The sequence below is a fragment of the Bombus affinis genome, chromosome 7 (assembly GCF_024516045.1).
Source record: "Bombus affinis isolate iyBomAffi1 chromosome 7, iyBomAffi1.2, whole genome shotgun sequence".
NCBI lineage: Eukaryota > Metazoa > Arthropoda > Insecta > Hymenoptera > Apidae > Bombus > Bombus affinis.
The window spans coordinates 16,299,861-16,318,895 of NC_066350.1; the positions used below are offsets into that span (position 1 = coordinate 16,299,861).

The window sequence follows — 19,035 nt, forward strand, 5'->3', positions numbered from 1 at the left end:
AATAAAAAATTGTCAAAGGGCGTTCCGTGCTGTTTAGACAGCTGCTGCTACTCGAAACTCGTTCGTTAACTCGCTCATATCGGACCCCCAAGAACGACTTCCGCCTCGTAGCCAACTCTTGACATCGCGTTGCCCTCGAGGGGCTGTTCCAACGCTATTTCACCCGCTTTTAAAAATATTCATGACAAACTACCGTGTCGCCATTATTCCCGAATTAGAGAAACTCGTATATACAAGACCGATAACGATGTTTGTTCTTCGGACGAAAATTACAGAGTTTCATAAATCAAATTGTTGCTAGCATCGTGAAAATCTTTCGTTGTTCTGCTTTCCCTGTTCTTGCTTTTATCAGAGATTCCAACGGGCAGTTTCCAAAAGCTGCAACGCAAACGTCACGAATCATCGCCAAGATCTAATCATCTTATCCTACCCTCCTCGTATTGTCTCGTTCGAACTCAACGATACTTTCCTTACTCGAGATACTTTTTCTCCCTTAATCGTATCTTAAGAGGAGGGGAGGGTGGATGGATAGCGACGAACTAGCGAACGAACGAAAATCAGCTTTTTTTCACGGCTATTCGTTGCGAAGAATAGCTTTATCTTTGTAAAGAATCTTTGTTTGTATAGACTCGACAAAACGATAAAAAAGAAAAAAAAGAAAAAAAAACGTTCAAGGACGTTCAACTCGTAGGTAACAAACAACTAACGTGGCGAATCGATTGGTACCGGGAACTTATAGGTGCATCGTATGTCTCACAGGTGTCTAAAGAGGAATACGAAACATGTCGGATAACGAATCCAAATCCACGGGTGATAGCAGTGTGTAACAACCCGTATAAGACCATGTACTTCACGATCACCTTCAGGCCGTTCACACCGCAACCTGAAGGCCTAGAGTTCCTGCCAGGCCACGATTACTATTTCATCAGCACTTCGTCCAAGGACGACCTTCATAAACGCATCGGTGGACGATGCACCAGTAACAACATGAAGGTGGTGTTCAAGGTGTGCTGCCGCAACGAGGCTGACACCTCGTCGTCATCGGCTACATCGCGCAACAATTGTGAGTATCCTTCGTTTTATTGTAAACACCGATACAAGTATCACCATTTTCTTGTTAATATCGATTTGTTCGCGTAACGTAACGTAAAATATAAAAATAATGTATAATAATTTTAAAGACGTTCGATGCACATGCACATTAGAGAAACGATCGAATTCGCGAGCGTTTTCATCTTCGGTCCCATTTACAAGCATTGCTTAAATATTCCTATTCCGAAATCGTTCCGACATACGAAAACCTTTGTCCTACCGAAAGGTATTCTAACGGGGTCCGATTATCATAATCTGAAATTATAGTCGTCGTATAGGTCGTCTACGCCGCCTTTTCATTTCGCGTGTAAATCACGTTTAAAACCTTCACGGTTTCGCTCGAGCGTGCGAGCTCCCTTCGTCCACACTCGTGAATGAAACGATTGGAAGAAGGGCCGTGTCATAAATTCATTATCCCCTAATCAGTTACAAAGGGAAGGACTACTCGTAACGACAGACGGTCTACGCCGATTCCTTGATCTTCCGCTGCGAACACGATCCACCCTCGATCCCCCTCTCTGTTTTCCCGCTCGTACAGACGGCCAGCCCGTGCTCCTCCCCTCTTAAATAATCCCTATCAATTATAATTCTTAGCCGTGCACACCATTTGTTGCGGTTAGAGGACCAACGCTGACCCAGAACACAATAAATTCCACTATTTCATTCTAGCCCGTTCTCTTCTCTCCCTAATTCGTTCCAACCGTCCTCCCAACACCTCCTCCACCTCCTACCCGCTACCACCGACCCAACACTCGTCGGAGACGATTCATGCGCCGTAATGACTAGCTATTTCGCCGGCCGAGAACTCTGAACTCCCTTTCCCTCTTTCCCTCTTTCACCATTCGGTGTCTCGGGCATTCAAGATTCCAGCAGGCTCTCCACCGACCTCGAAATCCTTCCGCGGCTTTCTACTGTGCCGTGTTGCGGGATCGGACTGTGAGCACCGACGCTCGTACGTCGTACGATGCCCTACGATTACTATCAGCGGCCACGAACCGCGAGAAATGTTAATCTCGCGGAAAATTTCAGACTGGCTCCTCTGCTTTACGCCGCGAGCGCTTTGCGCGGCGAAAGACATTTACGCCGGCAATTAGCCGGCGAAAATGCGAAATTAATCTTCGACTTTATTCCACCGGTACAAGTTCATTCTCCCCGAGGTCTTTGCGCCTGTGAATTTCGGCCGAGAACATAAAGCATTTGTCATTCATTACGGTTATCGTGTTCCCTTTCAATTTTTTATTCCTATTTCTTTTTTCTTTTTTCCTTCTTTTTTTTTTCACTTCCCTTCGCTTTATCGCCGAAAGTCGATCAGCTTCAGGAATGAACTTTGACCGCAAATTGCGTAAATTTCGATTTAAAGTCGCGTAATAAAGAAGATTATTTTTTCTTTTATATATCGCATAAACGTTTTAAACATCGGACATCGAACATCGGACGCAGTAACAAGAATTCACGTTCCCATCGTTTTCCCGTGGCGATCATCGCGGATGTTCGATCAAACTTTTACGATACCGCATTTACGGTTATGATTGTAACGGTTTGCGCGCGATTCTATTATTACGTACGATCGGCATCGGCGAATGATCGCCGGAGCGATTAAATAAAATTTAACGGACGCAATCATAACCGCCTGTATTTCGATTCGGGGGCCGGCTTTAAAATATCGACCTCCGGCGAACGCGGCTATGTACATAGATAATTGAAATCGATGTCGATTCACCGGACACTCGGTCCCGTTTACGAGCAATCGTCGAACGGCGGTCGCGTTCTCCGTCGTTGAATCCCCCCGTTGAAAATTACGCAAAACCGATGCGCGATTTGGACCGCGATTGCGGAGTTAAAATCGAAACGCTCGTCGACGCGACGTTATCCTAAATCATCCGGCTGGAAATGCCGGTGAACGACGATGTTGGACGGGCGCTCGCGCGCGCGTAACAACAGTAATCGAGACTGGCTGAAAATTGCACGCAACTCGTGAACCAGTGGAAAAAAATCACTGGCGGAGATTACACGCTAAAATTCAATAGCCGCAACAAAGTATAGCTCTGGCCGCACGATGTAGCCCAGACGAGGCTACGTCGTACGTGTACGGTTCTCTCGAAAGCACGTCGCGTCGTCGCGTCGTGCCTCGCGAACACGACGATGTAATAAGAATGTTAGAGAAAGAGGAATACGTTAACGTCGATCTATGTCATTTTTCAGCCGTAGCTGTAACCAGCAGCACCGTGCCAAGCAGCAGCTCGACCAGCACCGCGGTTTTGGGTGGAGGAGCCGTCGGAATACCACCCCCGCCACCACCGAGCGTCGTCAAGAACGGCGGCCCAGATCGATTCTACCCAGGGGGCAGCATTCATCATCATCACGATCATCATCAACCGGCCACGGCGGCGCCGACCCTGCCCCACGTACCCCCTCCGGCCATCTACCCTGTGCATCCGCATCAGCCTCCGATTCACAATGGACCGCCGTCCTCCTCGCCGCCCAAGACCTCGATCGGCCAGAAGAAGAAGAACAGTACGTATAACACAGCGCCCCCACCACCTCTTGCCACCTGCTCTCTTTGCCGCGAAACGAGTTTCTCGATGCTCCTCGCGACCATTATCTCGGCCAATGATTCTTTCATTTTTCTTTTTCTTTTTTCTTTTTCTCTCTCGTCCTTCTCTCTTTCTCTACCTTTCTTCCTTCCGTTCCTTCGTTGCTTTCCTCTTTTTCATTTTCTTTTCTTACGCGAAATCTCTCTCGTCGTCGCATCTTGTCGAAATTAATCATGCAAGAGGAGGGTCATTTTATTAATCGACGCGAATTAGATCGTCTATAATGTATCTCCGAGCATCGCCGAGTTGCTCGAATTTAATCATCGAATAGAGTAATGAGAAATTCGAATATCATCGAATCTATATTTTGCGAGAACGTGTTTTCCGACTTAGCTTGCGCCGCTAACTCCCTTGTCCCTTAGCGTTACTTTCGTTTTGTCCGGCTGATAATTATCGCTTCGTATCCGGATTACTGTTGCATAAAATTAAGATAAACCACTCGTACTCGACGATTTTACCGCTCGTTATCGTTGTGTAAATCGTTTTCTCAGGATAAAGGAATTACTGCGTTGTATCGCTACATCATCGCTATATCGTTATATCTTCTTCTTATTAACACCGCGTAATTGATATTTCTTCTTTTCGATCGGAGCAAGCGCGAGTCCATATTCGCGCGAAAATCTTTCTCTTCCATCGTTCTTTCACGATAGCTGAACGCGAGTGCGAAAGTCGAAGAGAAGAGTCGTCGTCGCTTCGATCGTTAAATTACCGTTACGTAGTTGAACGTGACGGTCCACAGCGTGCCAAACAATCATTTTACGTAATTCATTTGGCCTATCGTTTGCTCGTATTGAATAAATTTTAACAGGTTTTAAAATTATATCGTCCCTCGTCGTGTCTTATTCTACTTATCATCATTACTAATGCATCATCCTACAAATAATGTCGAAAAGAATAATATATGTTGAAAATTGCATCGATTGACCGGACGTGAAACTTCCGAAACATACCTCGAGGATCCTATCTTTATCTTTCGCGTTCAGATCAAACGTTCTATTACAATTCATTCTCGTACAATTCATTTCTCCAACTATTATTATCGAAAAGTATCGAATATAAAAGTTAGATCAGTTAGTATCGTTAATGAAGGAAATTATTCAGAAAATTACGAATAGAAAACTTAATAGACGAAGGAACACCTTTGGTCCCCAAAACGCGTGCCAGATGGAGAACAATCGAACGCGGTAGGTGACTCGATTCTAGGTGACTCTCTCAACAACCATCTGTCGTCCAGTCGCCCTTCTTGCGTTGTCACCTACGATAATTTGACTTGAAAATGCGCCACGGATATGCACACATTTGCATTCCATCGATAGCCAGGACACGGACATTAACGAGGCAACCTGCTTGGCTCGAAACGCAACAGAGAATTCGTGTTCCGGAGGTGTCGAATTGAAATTACTCGAGTCGGCCCCGTTCCGCCTTCCTTCGTAACAACAGTTCCAATTTCTCCACTGTATTAAAATCGTCCCTTCGAAATCGAATCGTGTCCCGCGAAATTTATAACTCGGTTCGTGACCGACGATGTATATCTGTTACAACGCGTTTCGTATCGAACAGAAGCAAAAAGTACATCAATCTCCAAGTACTCACCAACAAGCCGGAACCTAGATGGAAGTTGAAGCTTCCGCTCCGATATCGCCGCGTTTCCTAGCTAGCCCTGGTAATGAAGCAACTTTTTCCCACGGAGCTCATGGAAGTTTCATTCCGAACAGCAGAAATTTAGAGACGTTCTTGACCTCCTTTCTGCAAGAATAACGTGATTATTTATTGGAAAAATAATAAAGAAAAATAAAGTTAAGTATTAATAATTGCTAACGGAAATCTAGGATCTTAGAATTACTCGCTGTAAAGTACTTTCATTTGCTTCCATTTCGTCGGATAACTGAATTCCCAATTAAAAATGTCCACTTATTAATCCACGTTGATCGATTAAGTTAGCGGATAAGCGTTTTTTTTTTTTTTTAAATACTACGATAAACAATCAAATGGCTATTGTCCGGAAATAACAATTGATTCTTTCTGTCTACAGAGGAATATTCGGACCATCCGAACGAAGTTGTGAAGAACGAAGAATTGACCTACAACGGGGCGAGTTCCAGCCGTGTTCAAGATCGGTACTACCAGCTGGTGATGGTGTTGACGGGAAGCTTGTTTATCAGCGCGATCATGCCGCAATTATTACGGTGAAGCGACAACACTACCGACGAGAACGTATATCCCATACGTCGAAACCCCTTTTTCTGTGATTATCCTACGTTTAATTAATTTCTTGAGGCACGCGTGAGCGCGCGCGCGCTCGCGTGGCCGCCCCTCGATCGTGAAAAATAAATGAAAAATAAAACGCGCACGATTTATGGTCGGACTGCCTCGAGAGAGAAAGAGAACGAGAAAATTTAATCGGGAAGGAAGAAAGATAAAAACGAACAACAATGGTTTAGAGAAAAAAGGAAAATTAAATGAAAATAAAAGAGGATGCGAGTTATAAGAAGAACGAAGAGTTGGCAGAAATAATAAAAAAGAAAATAAACGTAAATGTCAAGAGAAGAGACACGCACGACACACGAGCAGCAACGCCATATTGAAACTATTCGAAAACGAAGAACGAAGACGTAGATAGTAAGATTACAAAGACGAAGAAAGACGAAACGAGGAGAAACGCTACTATTAGACACTATCATAGTATGCCCACTATTATCACTACTATAAATGGTAGTCGTATTGGTTGTCCTTCTTATCATTACGCTAATTCTAGGTATTTATTGGAAATACGAGGAAAGAGAACGAAGTCGTGGACAGCGTGCTAAATATCCTCGAGCGAGGCATACGCCGCATAGCGAATAAATACGTCCGTCAAAGAGAAGCGCGAAAGTTCTTTCGTTTAAATATCATAACCTCGCGCGTGAGCATTTCGAACGATAATGATATCGTACGACTGACATCGACGTTGATCGACTAACGGTCCTCTGTCATCTATGCCTCGATTGCTTGAGAATTAATATCGTACTTGAAAAGTCAAACGATCAAGTTAACTTAGAAACTTATATGTATATAGAGAACCAATTACTTACTAGGTTAGTATGATTTAAAACTTGCCATCTTAGTAGATGTATCACTTAGCACTCATTTTTTTGTTAATATTTTCAGTATCACGTCCGCGCAAATGTAGATACGTCATTTGTTTAACTGAAGATTTCAGATCAATCACGTGACTTATTGCGATAATCGAATGCAACGTTAATCCGCGATTAATCGCGACGGTCGCGCCAATATTCGGATCGAAATCTATCGAAGGAAACAGTCATGGCGGAGGGTCGTTCGGGTTGCGTAAACAGTCGCGAACAGGATAATTAGCACGCGTGTAAATAAATTCCTAATGAATATGTACAAGTGGCTCTTGCCTCGTCTTCGGGGCAGAGGAATTTAAGAGAGTGCCGTATACTAGGTAAAATCTTATATATGACACACGAAAGAGTGCGATACAGCGTGAGTGAAAATTTCCGAGTGTGACAGAGTATGACGTGTGTGGGTGTATTGCGAGGCGTATGTGAACATTCGCGAACACAAAGATCGCCCATTTGGATAGGACACAAAACTGTGTAAGGTGCGATAAACTTTTGTAAGTTCCGCCCGCGATTCTCGCAATCGTGACACTTTCGCGAACACGTAAACTATCGTCGGCGAAGAAATTCGAAAATTCCTCTCTTCGACCGAGTTCGTCGAAGGGAAATGGCGAACGAACGAACGAACGAACGAACGAAAGTATGGTATGTAATGCGTGAGAGAGACTGATCGCGGAGCGAACGAAATAACAATTTTTGTATCATAGTTGTACCATACCGAACTTTATCTATAGATCTGTATTATATTTATTATCCGCTATCATTACGCTACGAATAATCACACTCGATATTCTATATTTACTAGTAAAAAATATCAAATTTAATAGCGAATAAATTGCGTATTCGGCGGGGTAATGATAAAAGAAACGACATGCGAGCAAAACGATGAATTCTCGACCCCTATCATCATCGGATCTGCCATTTGTTGTTTCCTTCTATTTTCTTTCATTTTCTTCGTGCTGTATTGCTCGAAAACGTCGAACACGCGAGTTCGAGTGCTTATTTCGACGTGTGCTCGTTATTTCAATAAATTGGCCGCGCGATGGTCGGTTTCATTTCGTCGATTTCGATATCGTCTTTTGTGCTATGTACATCGTTCTTTTCAGTTGTCCCTATGATTCTCCTGTTTCTTTTTTTTTCTTTTTTTTTTTATATACTCTATTTATTGTTCACCGCCACGCAGATTTCGTTTCCATCCGCGTACTGACGAACGTACGCGCATGCAAATCGCATTTATTTGTAAAACGTACGGGATTACATGTATACATGCACAGTGGTCACGATCGTTACACGCGATCCCGCTCTGATTTGTCGCGTACGTCGATAACGACGCCCTCTTCGCTAACGTTCAAGCTCTGTTCACGCTGCGATCGCAGCCGATTTTACGTTACGAACGCCCATTAACGTATAACATTGTACACGTATCCTGTACGTATCCGTAAGCCCGTGTTTCGCTCGATCACGATCACGGATCCATATTTCTATCGATCGCGCAATTTTCATACCACGATCACACGACAAACGTCAACTATGTGTCTCGGATTTTATCGCGCGGAATACATCGTACCGGCAATTAATTATATAGTGCGCGCGCATCTTGCGCATATCGCGCATCGTATCGTATAAACGTAACTTGTAATCTTTAAAATCGCGTTCCCGCCAATACATTCGATGATTGGCCGCACGGCTACGATGGCGCTATTTTATTGCTTGCGTACTTACACAACTCTTATTTACGCGCATTTCATCTTTCAGAATGCAAAATTATCGTTTTTGCGTGCGACGTCTAGTTTGACGATCGACCAATCATAATATACCAAACGTATCTACCGATTCTGTATCGGCGATACGAACAACACGGCGAATATTACATACATACAACCTGGTCTTAAAAATGGATCCGTGAGCACCAGTGTGAATGGAGCTTTAATAAGTGCACATAGTTGTTTCCGCGCGCGTAAAAATGCACACACAGCGACCGAAGAGCGTTCGAGGCTCGAGGACGCGAAGGGAAGAAACTACAACGAGCAAATGATCGTTTCACGTTGGCCACGGGAAAAAGAGTTCGACCGAACGGCAACTAGAGTAACGAATTATTGTAAATACGAATATGCGGAGAGAATTACGTATCGTATAAGGCAGAACGAGAGAATGTAAGAAAGATTAATGAGAGTGCAAGGGTGAGAGAGACAAGAGAGAGAGAGAGAGAGAGAGAGAGAGAGAGAGAGAGAGAGAAAGAGAGACCCCAATTCCGAATCGTAGATAATAAAGAAAAGATGTATTCTGATGGCTGCTCGATTGACCGACTCGTTTTCATCGTTCATTGATGGTTCATCGTCCTTAATTATACGCGACAATTAAAATGGAAATCAATGACCACGATCAACCGGGAATGTTGAGGGAAACGATGGAAATTAAATGCGTGTATAATGTTATCCATTACAGTATTGTAAGCCTAAGTATTACATGCCTCCGATCCACGTCTGTTTGTCTGTCTGTCCGTTCGTCTGTCTACGGTTTGTACTTTTTACCCATGTGTTAACCGCAATAGCAATTTCGTACACGTACGAGCGATCGATTACGAGAAAGCAGTTCGCGACGATACCTGCGATTCCACGATTCTTAGCATGTAGATTCCTCACAAATGATCATATTTTCGTTTCGTTAACTATAGCTGCTACGATGACAGTTTCTTTTAGTTTCTCTCTAGTCGTTTTCGTTCGCACACACATGTATACACGTGGAATTGTTTGTGAGCCGCTGATCAACCCGCAAAACGAAACCCAAAGACAATCACCTGCACCATTGTAAGGAAAAGCGTTCGAAGCGTCTCTGCGTAGATCAGTCGTCAACTATAGCGTCACGATATCATTTAGGTATATACGATTCGTTAACCCTCTCACACGAAGTAGAAGTAATTAAACACACGATTGTACAAAACGTTTCTCGTACAAGTTCGTTTTGCGGGTCTCAGAGGATATTACATACAGTAACGTACGTTTGTAAAGGGACGCAAATAGTAGAGTGCGTTTACGTTTCGATCGGCATGATCGACGATCCATGTAACGGTTGCACACACGTCTTGAATCGTGGATGTATCGATAGAACTGCTCCGGGCGGCGAATTATCGATCGACTCGAATTAATCGAATTAATCAGAGCCAGCATGAAAGCCCGTAATCAATTAAATATAAATGCAATAGCAATGCAGCAAAGTTACATAGATCCAATGTGAATGGTACTCATTCTTACGGACGATAGATGAATACAGTATAACAATAATATAGACTCGAACTATCGATAGAAAATAGACAAGGTCACTCACTGCAATATTTTTTTATTTTTCTCTCCTTCATTTATCTTTCTTCTTTTCTTCTTTTCTTCTTTTTTTTTTCGTTTCGACCGATCCGCTCCGAAAGCACCCTCCGATCCATCCGTAACACCAATCCCGACCACCACCACCACCACCACCACCACCACCACCACCACCACCACTACTACCGACCACAACGTGAAACGCTGCTCCTCGAAAGTTATTTTTGTAACCATGAAAAGGGACAAGCATCGTACCAATAAGGTATTTAAATCGTTAGTAGAAAGTATATGTAGATACTCGATATGATAGAAAGTTTAACGACACCGATATAACAGAAACACACAGGAATAATCATAAGGTCGATGAACCCGAAGATTACGATTAATCAGATCGCGCGTTAAGATTAATCTTCGCTCTTAATCGCGTATACAGACCGATATACAGGTAACGCATAAGTACGTAGACGCGTTGCAGATCGCACGTTTCGAGCAGAAATACACGAAGAACAAAACGAGGAACAGGTTTCACAGTTTTCTAATCCAAAGACGTTCGAACCTGCCCTTCATTGCGATTTTTATCGTTCATTTTCGCTATTTCATTGTGTTATCCTCTCGTGTGCGTGTTTTGGAACAATGTCAAGAGATTAGAGGTCCTCGCGGATGGAGATCACAGCAGGCGACTGTTACGCGTACGCGAAAACGGCTTGTTCCTCTCTTCTCGAGACAGGGGCTATAACGGGGATGAGATAAAACGGGCAGTAACGAGAAAGAAACAGAAAGTAACAAGGATGGGAAAGGAAAAATACGAAGGGATCGATTAATTAGATTTACCGCGTCGAATTGACAACGTCGCGGGTTTATCGAGCGTGAAAATGGGATCGAGATGATTTCGTAGGTACGTCGTTGTAAATAGAGAAATGAAGAAAAACAAGAAAAAGATTACGATCAATAACGATAACACGATGAAATTTATATTAAATACATAGCAAGTACGAGGATAGGTTTCTAATAACAATTTATTATAAAAGTGAATGTACGTTGATGTCTAAGATTTTTAACAAGATGGAAAAAAAGATAAGAAAAAACACAAAGTGGTTATTATTAAACTATGATTATTAACTCATAATCGAGAAACACAAGTACTAATTAAACAAAAGAGCGTTTGAATACAGAACCACACTTTTTAGCCAGGTCATGAATTCTCTCACGTTGCATATATTAATTTTGTAACAGGTACATTACATGACACATACGATCACGGTCACGGAAGCCATACGGGAGGCGCCACGTTATCACCGGGGCAACCGTTAGATCATTTCTTTTCTCTCTCCTGAACACGGTACACGTATTTACATATAAATTAAACAACAGTCGGGATATCGTGTTTATAAAATGAGAAAAAAAAGTCGAAAGCTGATATCGCGCAGTTTATTCGATCAATCGATACGATATATCGAGGATAAGAAAAAAAGGAAAATATCAAAACCAGCTTGGAGAAAGAAAGTATCAACGGTTTGAATAGTTCGATCGGTTAGCGTTGTCTGACAATCAAACGACCTAGTTTCCAATTACGACGCAACAATATTTATTCGGCGATTATCTCTCTTTTGCCTCACCTTCGCTCCATCTAAATTTCAACCGAGTAAACAGATGAAAAAGGAAAAGGTGAACAAAATTGTAAAAATAGTAACGCGGTCCACGTGTGGCATTCGTGAACAGGATCGATCAATTATAGATTGCGTGTGCTCGCTAAGTATGCACGTTCAGTACAGTACAGTCGTTCATTACAAAGCATTACAGATACAATACAAAGTAGCGTAGTGTTCATAATGGTAGTCCACTTGTAGCGAAATAGTGTTTAAACAGTCCAAACAGACAACCAAGCAACCAAAAAAAAAAAAAAAAAAACCGGAAAAACGACATGATCGTCGAAAAAATTACAGGTAACCATAAAAAGTACACAGTAAACGTGAATCGATCTTCGTGAAGTACGTGCAAGACACGCACACACATGTACACACTACGACACGTGCACACGACACATACACATGTATATTGGCACATATTGCGATACAAACAGTTTCAAACACTGTCGAGGGCGTCGCGAGAAAAGGTGCGGCGTTACTCTAAAGATACGAAGAAAAAAAAAAAAGAAAAAAAAGTATATATTTAAATGTACACTCATACACAGATACAGAGACACGATATACACATATGCAAAAGCGACGCGACTTCGACGACCACGCGACGTAAAACGCAAATGCGCGTGAATTCACTCGCAGAAGCAGAGAAAGGAAGAAAGAAAGAAAGACGAAAGGCGGAAAAGAGGGTCGACGATGCTCTAAACGTAAACTCGTCGGCGTCGCGCGATTTATATAGCTATATTGTATTATGCATGTCGATATACGGTCACATATAACGATGGAAAATGAAAGTAAACCAAACGAAACAAAATGAAAAAAAAAAAAAAAGTGAAAAAGTAACTGGAAAATGTTAAAATGCCGGACAGGGAGACCGGGCGTCCCCCGATAAAATAATAATAATAAAAAACACGTACATACTCACTCACATAACACATACAAAGTACGTCGACGCGTCGTACGACGACGAAATACGTCGGCGTCGAAACGTTTCATTTTGAAAGTACCTTGCGCGAGTCGTCTCGAATCGTTTAAGTACAAAGAAATAAAAAGAAAAGAAGAAGATGATGACGATGACGAAGAAAAAGAAATGCTCTCCTCGATGGACGAGATGCGTGCGATCCACGTTCCACGCGATTCAGATACCAGGGTATCGAGTTCTAGTTCGCGGATTCGGTGAAGAAATCAGGTTTCCTTTTTTGCGTTTGAGGCCATCAGCGACGAGCACCATTGCGTGGGTTGTATACGAACCAGAGGGATTCACAGTGCTGAATGGTAAATTTGGGGAAATCGCGTGTCACGCCTCTTTCGTTGAACCCTCGACAGGCATTAACGAGTTCCTGGAATCAAATTGGTTGTAAAAAGAATTATATTTAAACGATCGTTGCCTGCTCGATTCGAAAGGTTGTAAGCGCATCCGTGAATCCGCTCGCCGTTCGTTTCCAAATGTTTCTATTTTTTAAACGAACGAAAGCGATTTGCGAGTAAAACTGCATTCGCGATCGTTTCGATGGATATTTATCGAAAACGGTGAGAACACAAATAAACGATATATACGCTTTGTTGCACTGATTTTTCGGCTTTTACCGATATTACGTATACACATCTTTTACCGCTGTTTCAAAACGCTGTAAACACGAGATGCAAGAGGAAATTGATAGCTTGAATTACGTTTTTATCGAAGCTCAAACTTTTCGCAGCATGAAATTTCCTATTGTTTTATATATATATATATTTTATATATATATATATATATATATATATACACGTACATGCTTTGATCGATTCGAAGGATTTCATATGTTTTACGAAATGGTTGAACGCGTGAAATTCAAACGCACAGACGCAAAGACGACGATTCTTCTTGCGTCGCGTGAAACGAGCGAAATGTAATTTAAAAGGTAAAACTGCCATTTTTAATTAACGTAATCGATAACCTCGAAAACGATTGGTAATTATCGTAACCGTACAACTTATTCGTTGTCCTACCCTGCAAAACGAACGTTAAAAGATGAGAGTTAGAAACTATAGAGTATGGAGGAATGTGAGTTCGCAGCGAAAGCGAATGTCCGGTTCGATCGCATTCTTAAATTTCGCGAGTCTTTCGACACTGATCATATACAAAAATCGTTTCAATTCGTTCGACGTTCCATCGAAGTTGAAAGATACCGTCTGTCAAAGATGAACACGCTACATTTACAAGCAGTACATCTTAAAAAGCGCATAATATCCACGATGTCATTCGATCGTGTATACACGGAGAATTCAAGATTTTAAACGAAGCGTTGCCAGACATTTCTTATCGCTTTATACTTTATATATGTGACAGTAAAAGATATACGAAATGTAGAATACTAAAACGTATTATTTTGAAATTTTAGATACAGAAAAGAAAAAAGAACCAACATCACCTTATCCTACAGTTTAAAATGTTAGTAATCTAAAAACAAGATCGACACTGACTGACTATTAACTGAGACTGAATTCGTTAATCCATCATTTCATTCCCCCCTTCTTCCTCTAAGTAAAAATCACAAAACCTTCTTCTCTTTCATTTAATTCCAAGATATTTCGTCTCTATTCAAAGATTTCGATCGTTCAAACCGCTCGATAACGTATCAACCACACGTTTGGAGTTGTAAAAACCTATTATATATTAGTCTGAATATTTGATATTTAATAAAATAATAATTTCACCTGAAAAGTTAACCATCGATCCGGATGTTATGTGCTTTACAAGATCGAACGTACATAGCGTATACATAATAGAAAAAATCGCGATGGCGTTTAATATACGAAATCTGACGATTCGCAATGCCGAAAACGAAGATGCTTATGTTTCGAGCCGCGTTGCTTGTTCACGGGCACGCGACCATGCCACTTCGTTTCGATCGATTCGATCCGATTAATTAAGCCCCCGTTCGATTCGCCTAAGGCTTTCAGCCGTGTATGCTTCACAGACAACGAATCTCTCGACTTGCCAAGCGACTCGCGACTGACAATAGTTTCTGCCTGCGATCCCTCGATGCGATTGTTTTAAGCGCAAAACTGTCGTCACGTAGGACAGGACTTATAAATCGTTGAAAAAAAAGAGTATTTGGCATGGAAAAAGAAAAAAGAAAAAAAAAGATAGAAAGGAAGAAGATACGCCCGAACGAATCGTTTCCCCTACTTGAATCTGTAAGGTACGCTCGTCACGTTGTTTACAGCTATTTATCGATTCTAAAACCGAAGCGAGATGTTACACATAAAAACGAAATATTTTTGCGGTGCAAAATTTTCGCAAAATGAAAAGTCAGTTCCTCTGTGGCGTGTTGAGATATACGCGAGATTTCGAGCCTAAATCGTTGTACGATTGTTTATATAGAACGAATTTATATTATATAGAACGATGCGAAAAAATGTTAAGTGTGCTTGTAAGTGTGCTGTATGATGATTTCCGGTGTTTACGATATTCGTTTGCGGTCACGCTGAATAAGTCTTGTCTTACACGTTCGCACGCATTCTACTTCTAACCACCAAAGAAATACACTCGCACGTATTTCTTCTCCAAGCGCTTCTCCAAGGCACTTCTATTATGGGAAAGAATGCAACGATAAACCGTGGTCTATATTTATCGCAAGTTTTAGTATTAAGTTTTGAAAGTTAGCGTTAACAGGTGCCATTTTTGTGCCATCACTTTTCTTCTTTTCAGGCAGCCAAGTAAGACGAATAGAAAAATTATTCACCGTTAAACTCCATAACTATTTGATGATTAACGATCCCACTGATGAATTTCATTGATTTACTGAAAATAGAAACAATCGGGTGAGCTCGCGGAAAGAAGAAAACGGAAGAAACGAGAAGGAAAAACGGATAGATCGAATGAAAGCGATGCCTGATTTGAAGCGCGCATAACTTAAGGATCGCGCAACTCGAGAGAAGAAGCGCGAGACAAACGAGAGAAAAGGAAAGCATTTTAGGCAAGACGTGTCGGAGTACATAGACTTCTCGTGAAAGTAGAGCCAATGGAGAAGAAACTAATCGGGCGGGAAGCAATGCTGCCTCGGTTATCCGCGTAAAAGCATACTTGCAGTTATAAGGTCCTACCTAAGTAAGAAGAAGAAACGAAGAAATTTAAATAATGCAAGACGAAACGATGGAAGGAAACCATAACTGAAAGGCCTAGGTTGTCGCACTCGTTTGAAAAACTTTCCTGCAAGAATGCATACAAAAAGTAGCGTACAATTGCTGTACACTCGTTTGTTGACGCGAATATAAGGGGAAAAAAGTCGATTTGATTTGTATATGTACACACGGTGAGCCCGAGGTTCGTGCAAGGACAGGTGCATTTACGTATGAATGAGGAAGAGATCTGGCGAAATCGATGCTCGTTTCTTTCTGGTTCATAGTCGGTAGGCGCGAATAAATCAATGACGGTATCACTTCATTCTTGTAAACGCTAATGTCCTCTGCGGCGATCATTGTTATTATACGAACGAACTCAAGACGGCATGGTATACAAGACTAAGAACAAGACCTAAAATGGGGACATAATATTTTATAACTCAACTTTTGTACAGAATAAATAAATACTTGTACTGTGGACCAATATTTCTTTTATTTCATTCGCATGTTTACGACTCGATTTCATTGTAAATGAGATATTCGAAGGTAACAAAAAATCATATGACAAATGTTACGTGAAAAATAAATTACAAACATCAACAATATTTTTTTTCTTTTTTTTTTTTTAATACAGAAAGAAGTTTGTTCAGATAAAACGTGTAAAAAATTATGTGATCTATATTTACCTAACTATTTATATTCAATTTACAACTGTTGCTCGTTTCTTCTGAATATTATAATAAACTATTTATTTTTTGTTTGAATTAACGGTATTATAACTATAGAATTTTTTGCTTCTGATATGCGCCACCATCTTCCAAGTCTGTGTTCTTGACCAATTCCAGCAATAAGTCGAGTCCCATCCGAAGTGAAACATAGCGCATTGACGAACCCTGTTAATTGTATCTCAAATAGCGGATTCAATGATCTGAAGGAATCACCGCATTGCCATAATCTGATAACGCCATTTCGTGATCCTATATTCGATAATTACGAGAAACGATTGAAATTCTTTCATAAAGATAAATGAATCACATATTTAAAAAAGAAAGTATTTGATACCTGATGCAACTAGATCTGTATTGAGTAAAGTAGCTATACTCGAGATCCACATTGGTTGATTATTGCTTTCATCTCTTCCGTGTGCGTCTGCCACCGAACACAAAGGTTTCTTCTTTAAACAACCCCAAACGCATAATTGTCCATCGTCTCCACAACTAAAAAAGTGTTCTTCGTTTATAAGCTTTACGGTATCTATGCTACCACCATGTCCATTGAATATAAGTTGCGATTCTTCTACGATTTTCCAAATTCGTATCGTCCCATCGAAACCACCGCTAGTTATAGCTCGTTCACGCGCAAGCGCGTCGATCGATGTAACACCATTTTGATGTCCAAATCTAAAAAAGTAATAAAACGCGACTATAATAGAGTAAGCTACGTTATAATAATGACGACGATAATGATATACTCACAAAGATTCAACATATGCCATATCACTTAAATTCCATACTTTTACGCTTCTATCTTTAGAACCGGAATACAACGTGTGCGTATCTCTACGGAATACTAAACTGGTAACGCTATCCCTATGACCTTGCAAGTTTTTTATGTGATTCAAGGTATCTCCACAAAATACTAGAATATGTTTACAACCGCTATCTCCTGCTACCTTTAATCATAAGAAACAGATATTTATATATACTTGTAAATGCAGATATATTATAAATGAAAGTTTATATAATCTTACCAAAAATTTACCATCGGTACTAATCGCCAAACATTGTACACATTTCATTCCAGCCTCTGATTTCCTTTTCCCTTTAACGGCTTTCAATTTTGCTCTTTCTTTTAAGCACCCTAGTAAGTAATATTCGCTTAAGTAAAATTGTTCTCATAATTCAACGGTTCGATGTTTTATCAAAAGTAACATACATTTAACTAAACTACCATCCTTTGAACCAGAATATAAAAACTTTCCATTGCTAGAGAGACATAAACAGGTAATTGAACTTTTATGTTCTTTACATTTTAGAACAATTGGTTCACCATGATTGATATAATTTGAAGCTACAGTCTTCCGTAACCTTCCCTTTTCTTCTAAATATTCCTCTTGCAATCTTCTTGCTACTGCTCCTTCTTCAAATTCTGCCCTATCTCTTTCTATATTTATTTACAAAACTGGTGTTAAAGACATAGAACACGTAGAAAAACAAATTCATGTAATAGTTTACTACCTTCCTCTTCGATGTGCCGAAGGTATTTCTTTGCGAGTCTTACACGCTTCTCCTGAGCAGTTTCTTCCTCTTCCTCGCTTTCATATTCTTCGTTTCTTCTATACAAAATAATAATTAATAACAACTAGAAATAAAATTATTAAATCTAAATTTGGAAATACATAAATACCTCTGATTTTCTTCTGCAAGTTCTTCGTCTGTACTGGCAATACTTTCATTATCATCGGGTATAGACTTATTTATCTTCTTTGTTTTCCCCTTTGTTTTAGTATAACCATTAAACTAAAATATGATAAATTTGTAATCTTTTGTAGTACATTACAAATAAATTCAATTGCATCTTCCATTCATAGAATAATTTTTATGTATCAAAAATCAAATATTTTTAAGTATATATACATTTTTTATACCTTTCTTTTAATTCCTCCGCTACCTTGTTTATTTCGAATAAAAAATGACATATTTACAAAATGCTTTTTCAAACGAATGTTAACCTATTTCACTCCTACCACATGGCTTATTTTTCTTAAACAAGCACTGCCAGCAACCGCAATCAAGAAAGCACGATATTAATCTATGTAACAACCCGCTACATGGAAAGTCACCGGTAGGATACGGCGATGGCGCACTCTATATTCAATGAACATAGTACATTTTTCGAATAATGCGTAATTGGTAAACCTGATCCAATGATAATGCATTTTTCTATGACTATTACTTTTAGTTTGATTATTTATAGATAATATAATTACTTGACAAAAATTAACCCCTCGCCTTACGATTTAGGTTCCAATAAACAATAAGCAAAACATGTCTTCTGATATATAAATGCATGTGTAAGATACAACTAATTTTATTTCGCATGACGTTTGATAAACTTGACTACCAATTGATCATTGAACACGAAAGATTTATTATCTTGGAGTAAA

The 19,035-nt window shown here is 40.4% G+C and overlaps 2 protein-coding genes across 4 annotated transcripts in view; one reads left to right on the forward strand and one right to left on the reverse strand.

The window, feature by feature from the left end:
- The window catches only part of LOC126918816 (ephrin-B1), a 54,652-nt gene extending 41,835 nt beyond the window's left edge, over positions 1–12,817 (forward strand). For both annotated transcript variants that reach the window (XM_050727231.1, XM_050727232.1), the window contains exons 3-5: positions 760–1,063; positions 3,295–3,606; positions 5,719–12,817. In XM_050727231.1, coding sequence (XP_050583188.1) covers positions 760–1,063; positions 3,295–3,606; positions 5,719–5,876 — 774 coding nt within the window. In that variant the 3' untranslated portion in view covers positions 5,877–12,817. The remainder of the gene's footprint in view (positions 1–759; positions 1,064–3,294; positions 3,607–5,718) is intronic.
- A 3,712-nt stretch (positions 12,818–16,529) lies between these two features.
- Positions 16,530–18,700, reverse strand: LOC126918812 (U3 small nucleolar RNA-interacting protein 2). Of its 2 annotated transcripts, none has more exons than XM_050727222.1 (8): positions 18,517–18,700; positions 18,276–18,388; positions 18,107–18,201; positions 17,805–18,032; positions 17,620–17,729; positions 17,345–17,541; positions 16,932–17,269; positions 16,530–16,846 (listed from the first exon to the last, which is right to left on the reverse strand). In XM_050727222.1, the coding sequence occupies exons 1-8, from the start codon at positions 18,565–18,567 to the stop codon at positions 16,614–16,616; spliced, it is 1,365 nt and encodes a 454-aa protein (XP_050583179.1). In that variant the 5' UTR covers positions 18,568–18,700; the 3' UTR covers positions 16,530–16,613. The 2 variants fall into 2 exon arrangements, with proteins under 2 accessions (XP_050583179.1, XP_050583178.1); XM_050727221.1 differs by having other exon boundaries at positions 18,107–18,204.
- Between the last annotated feature and the right edge of the window lie 335 nt (positions 18,701–19,035).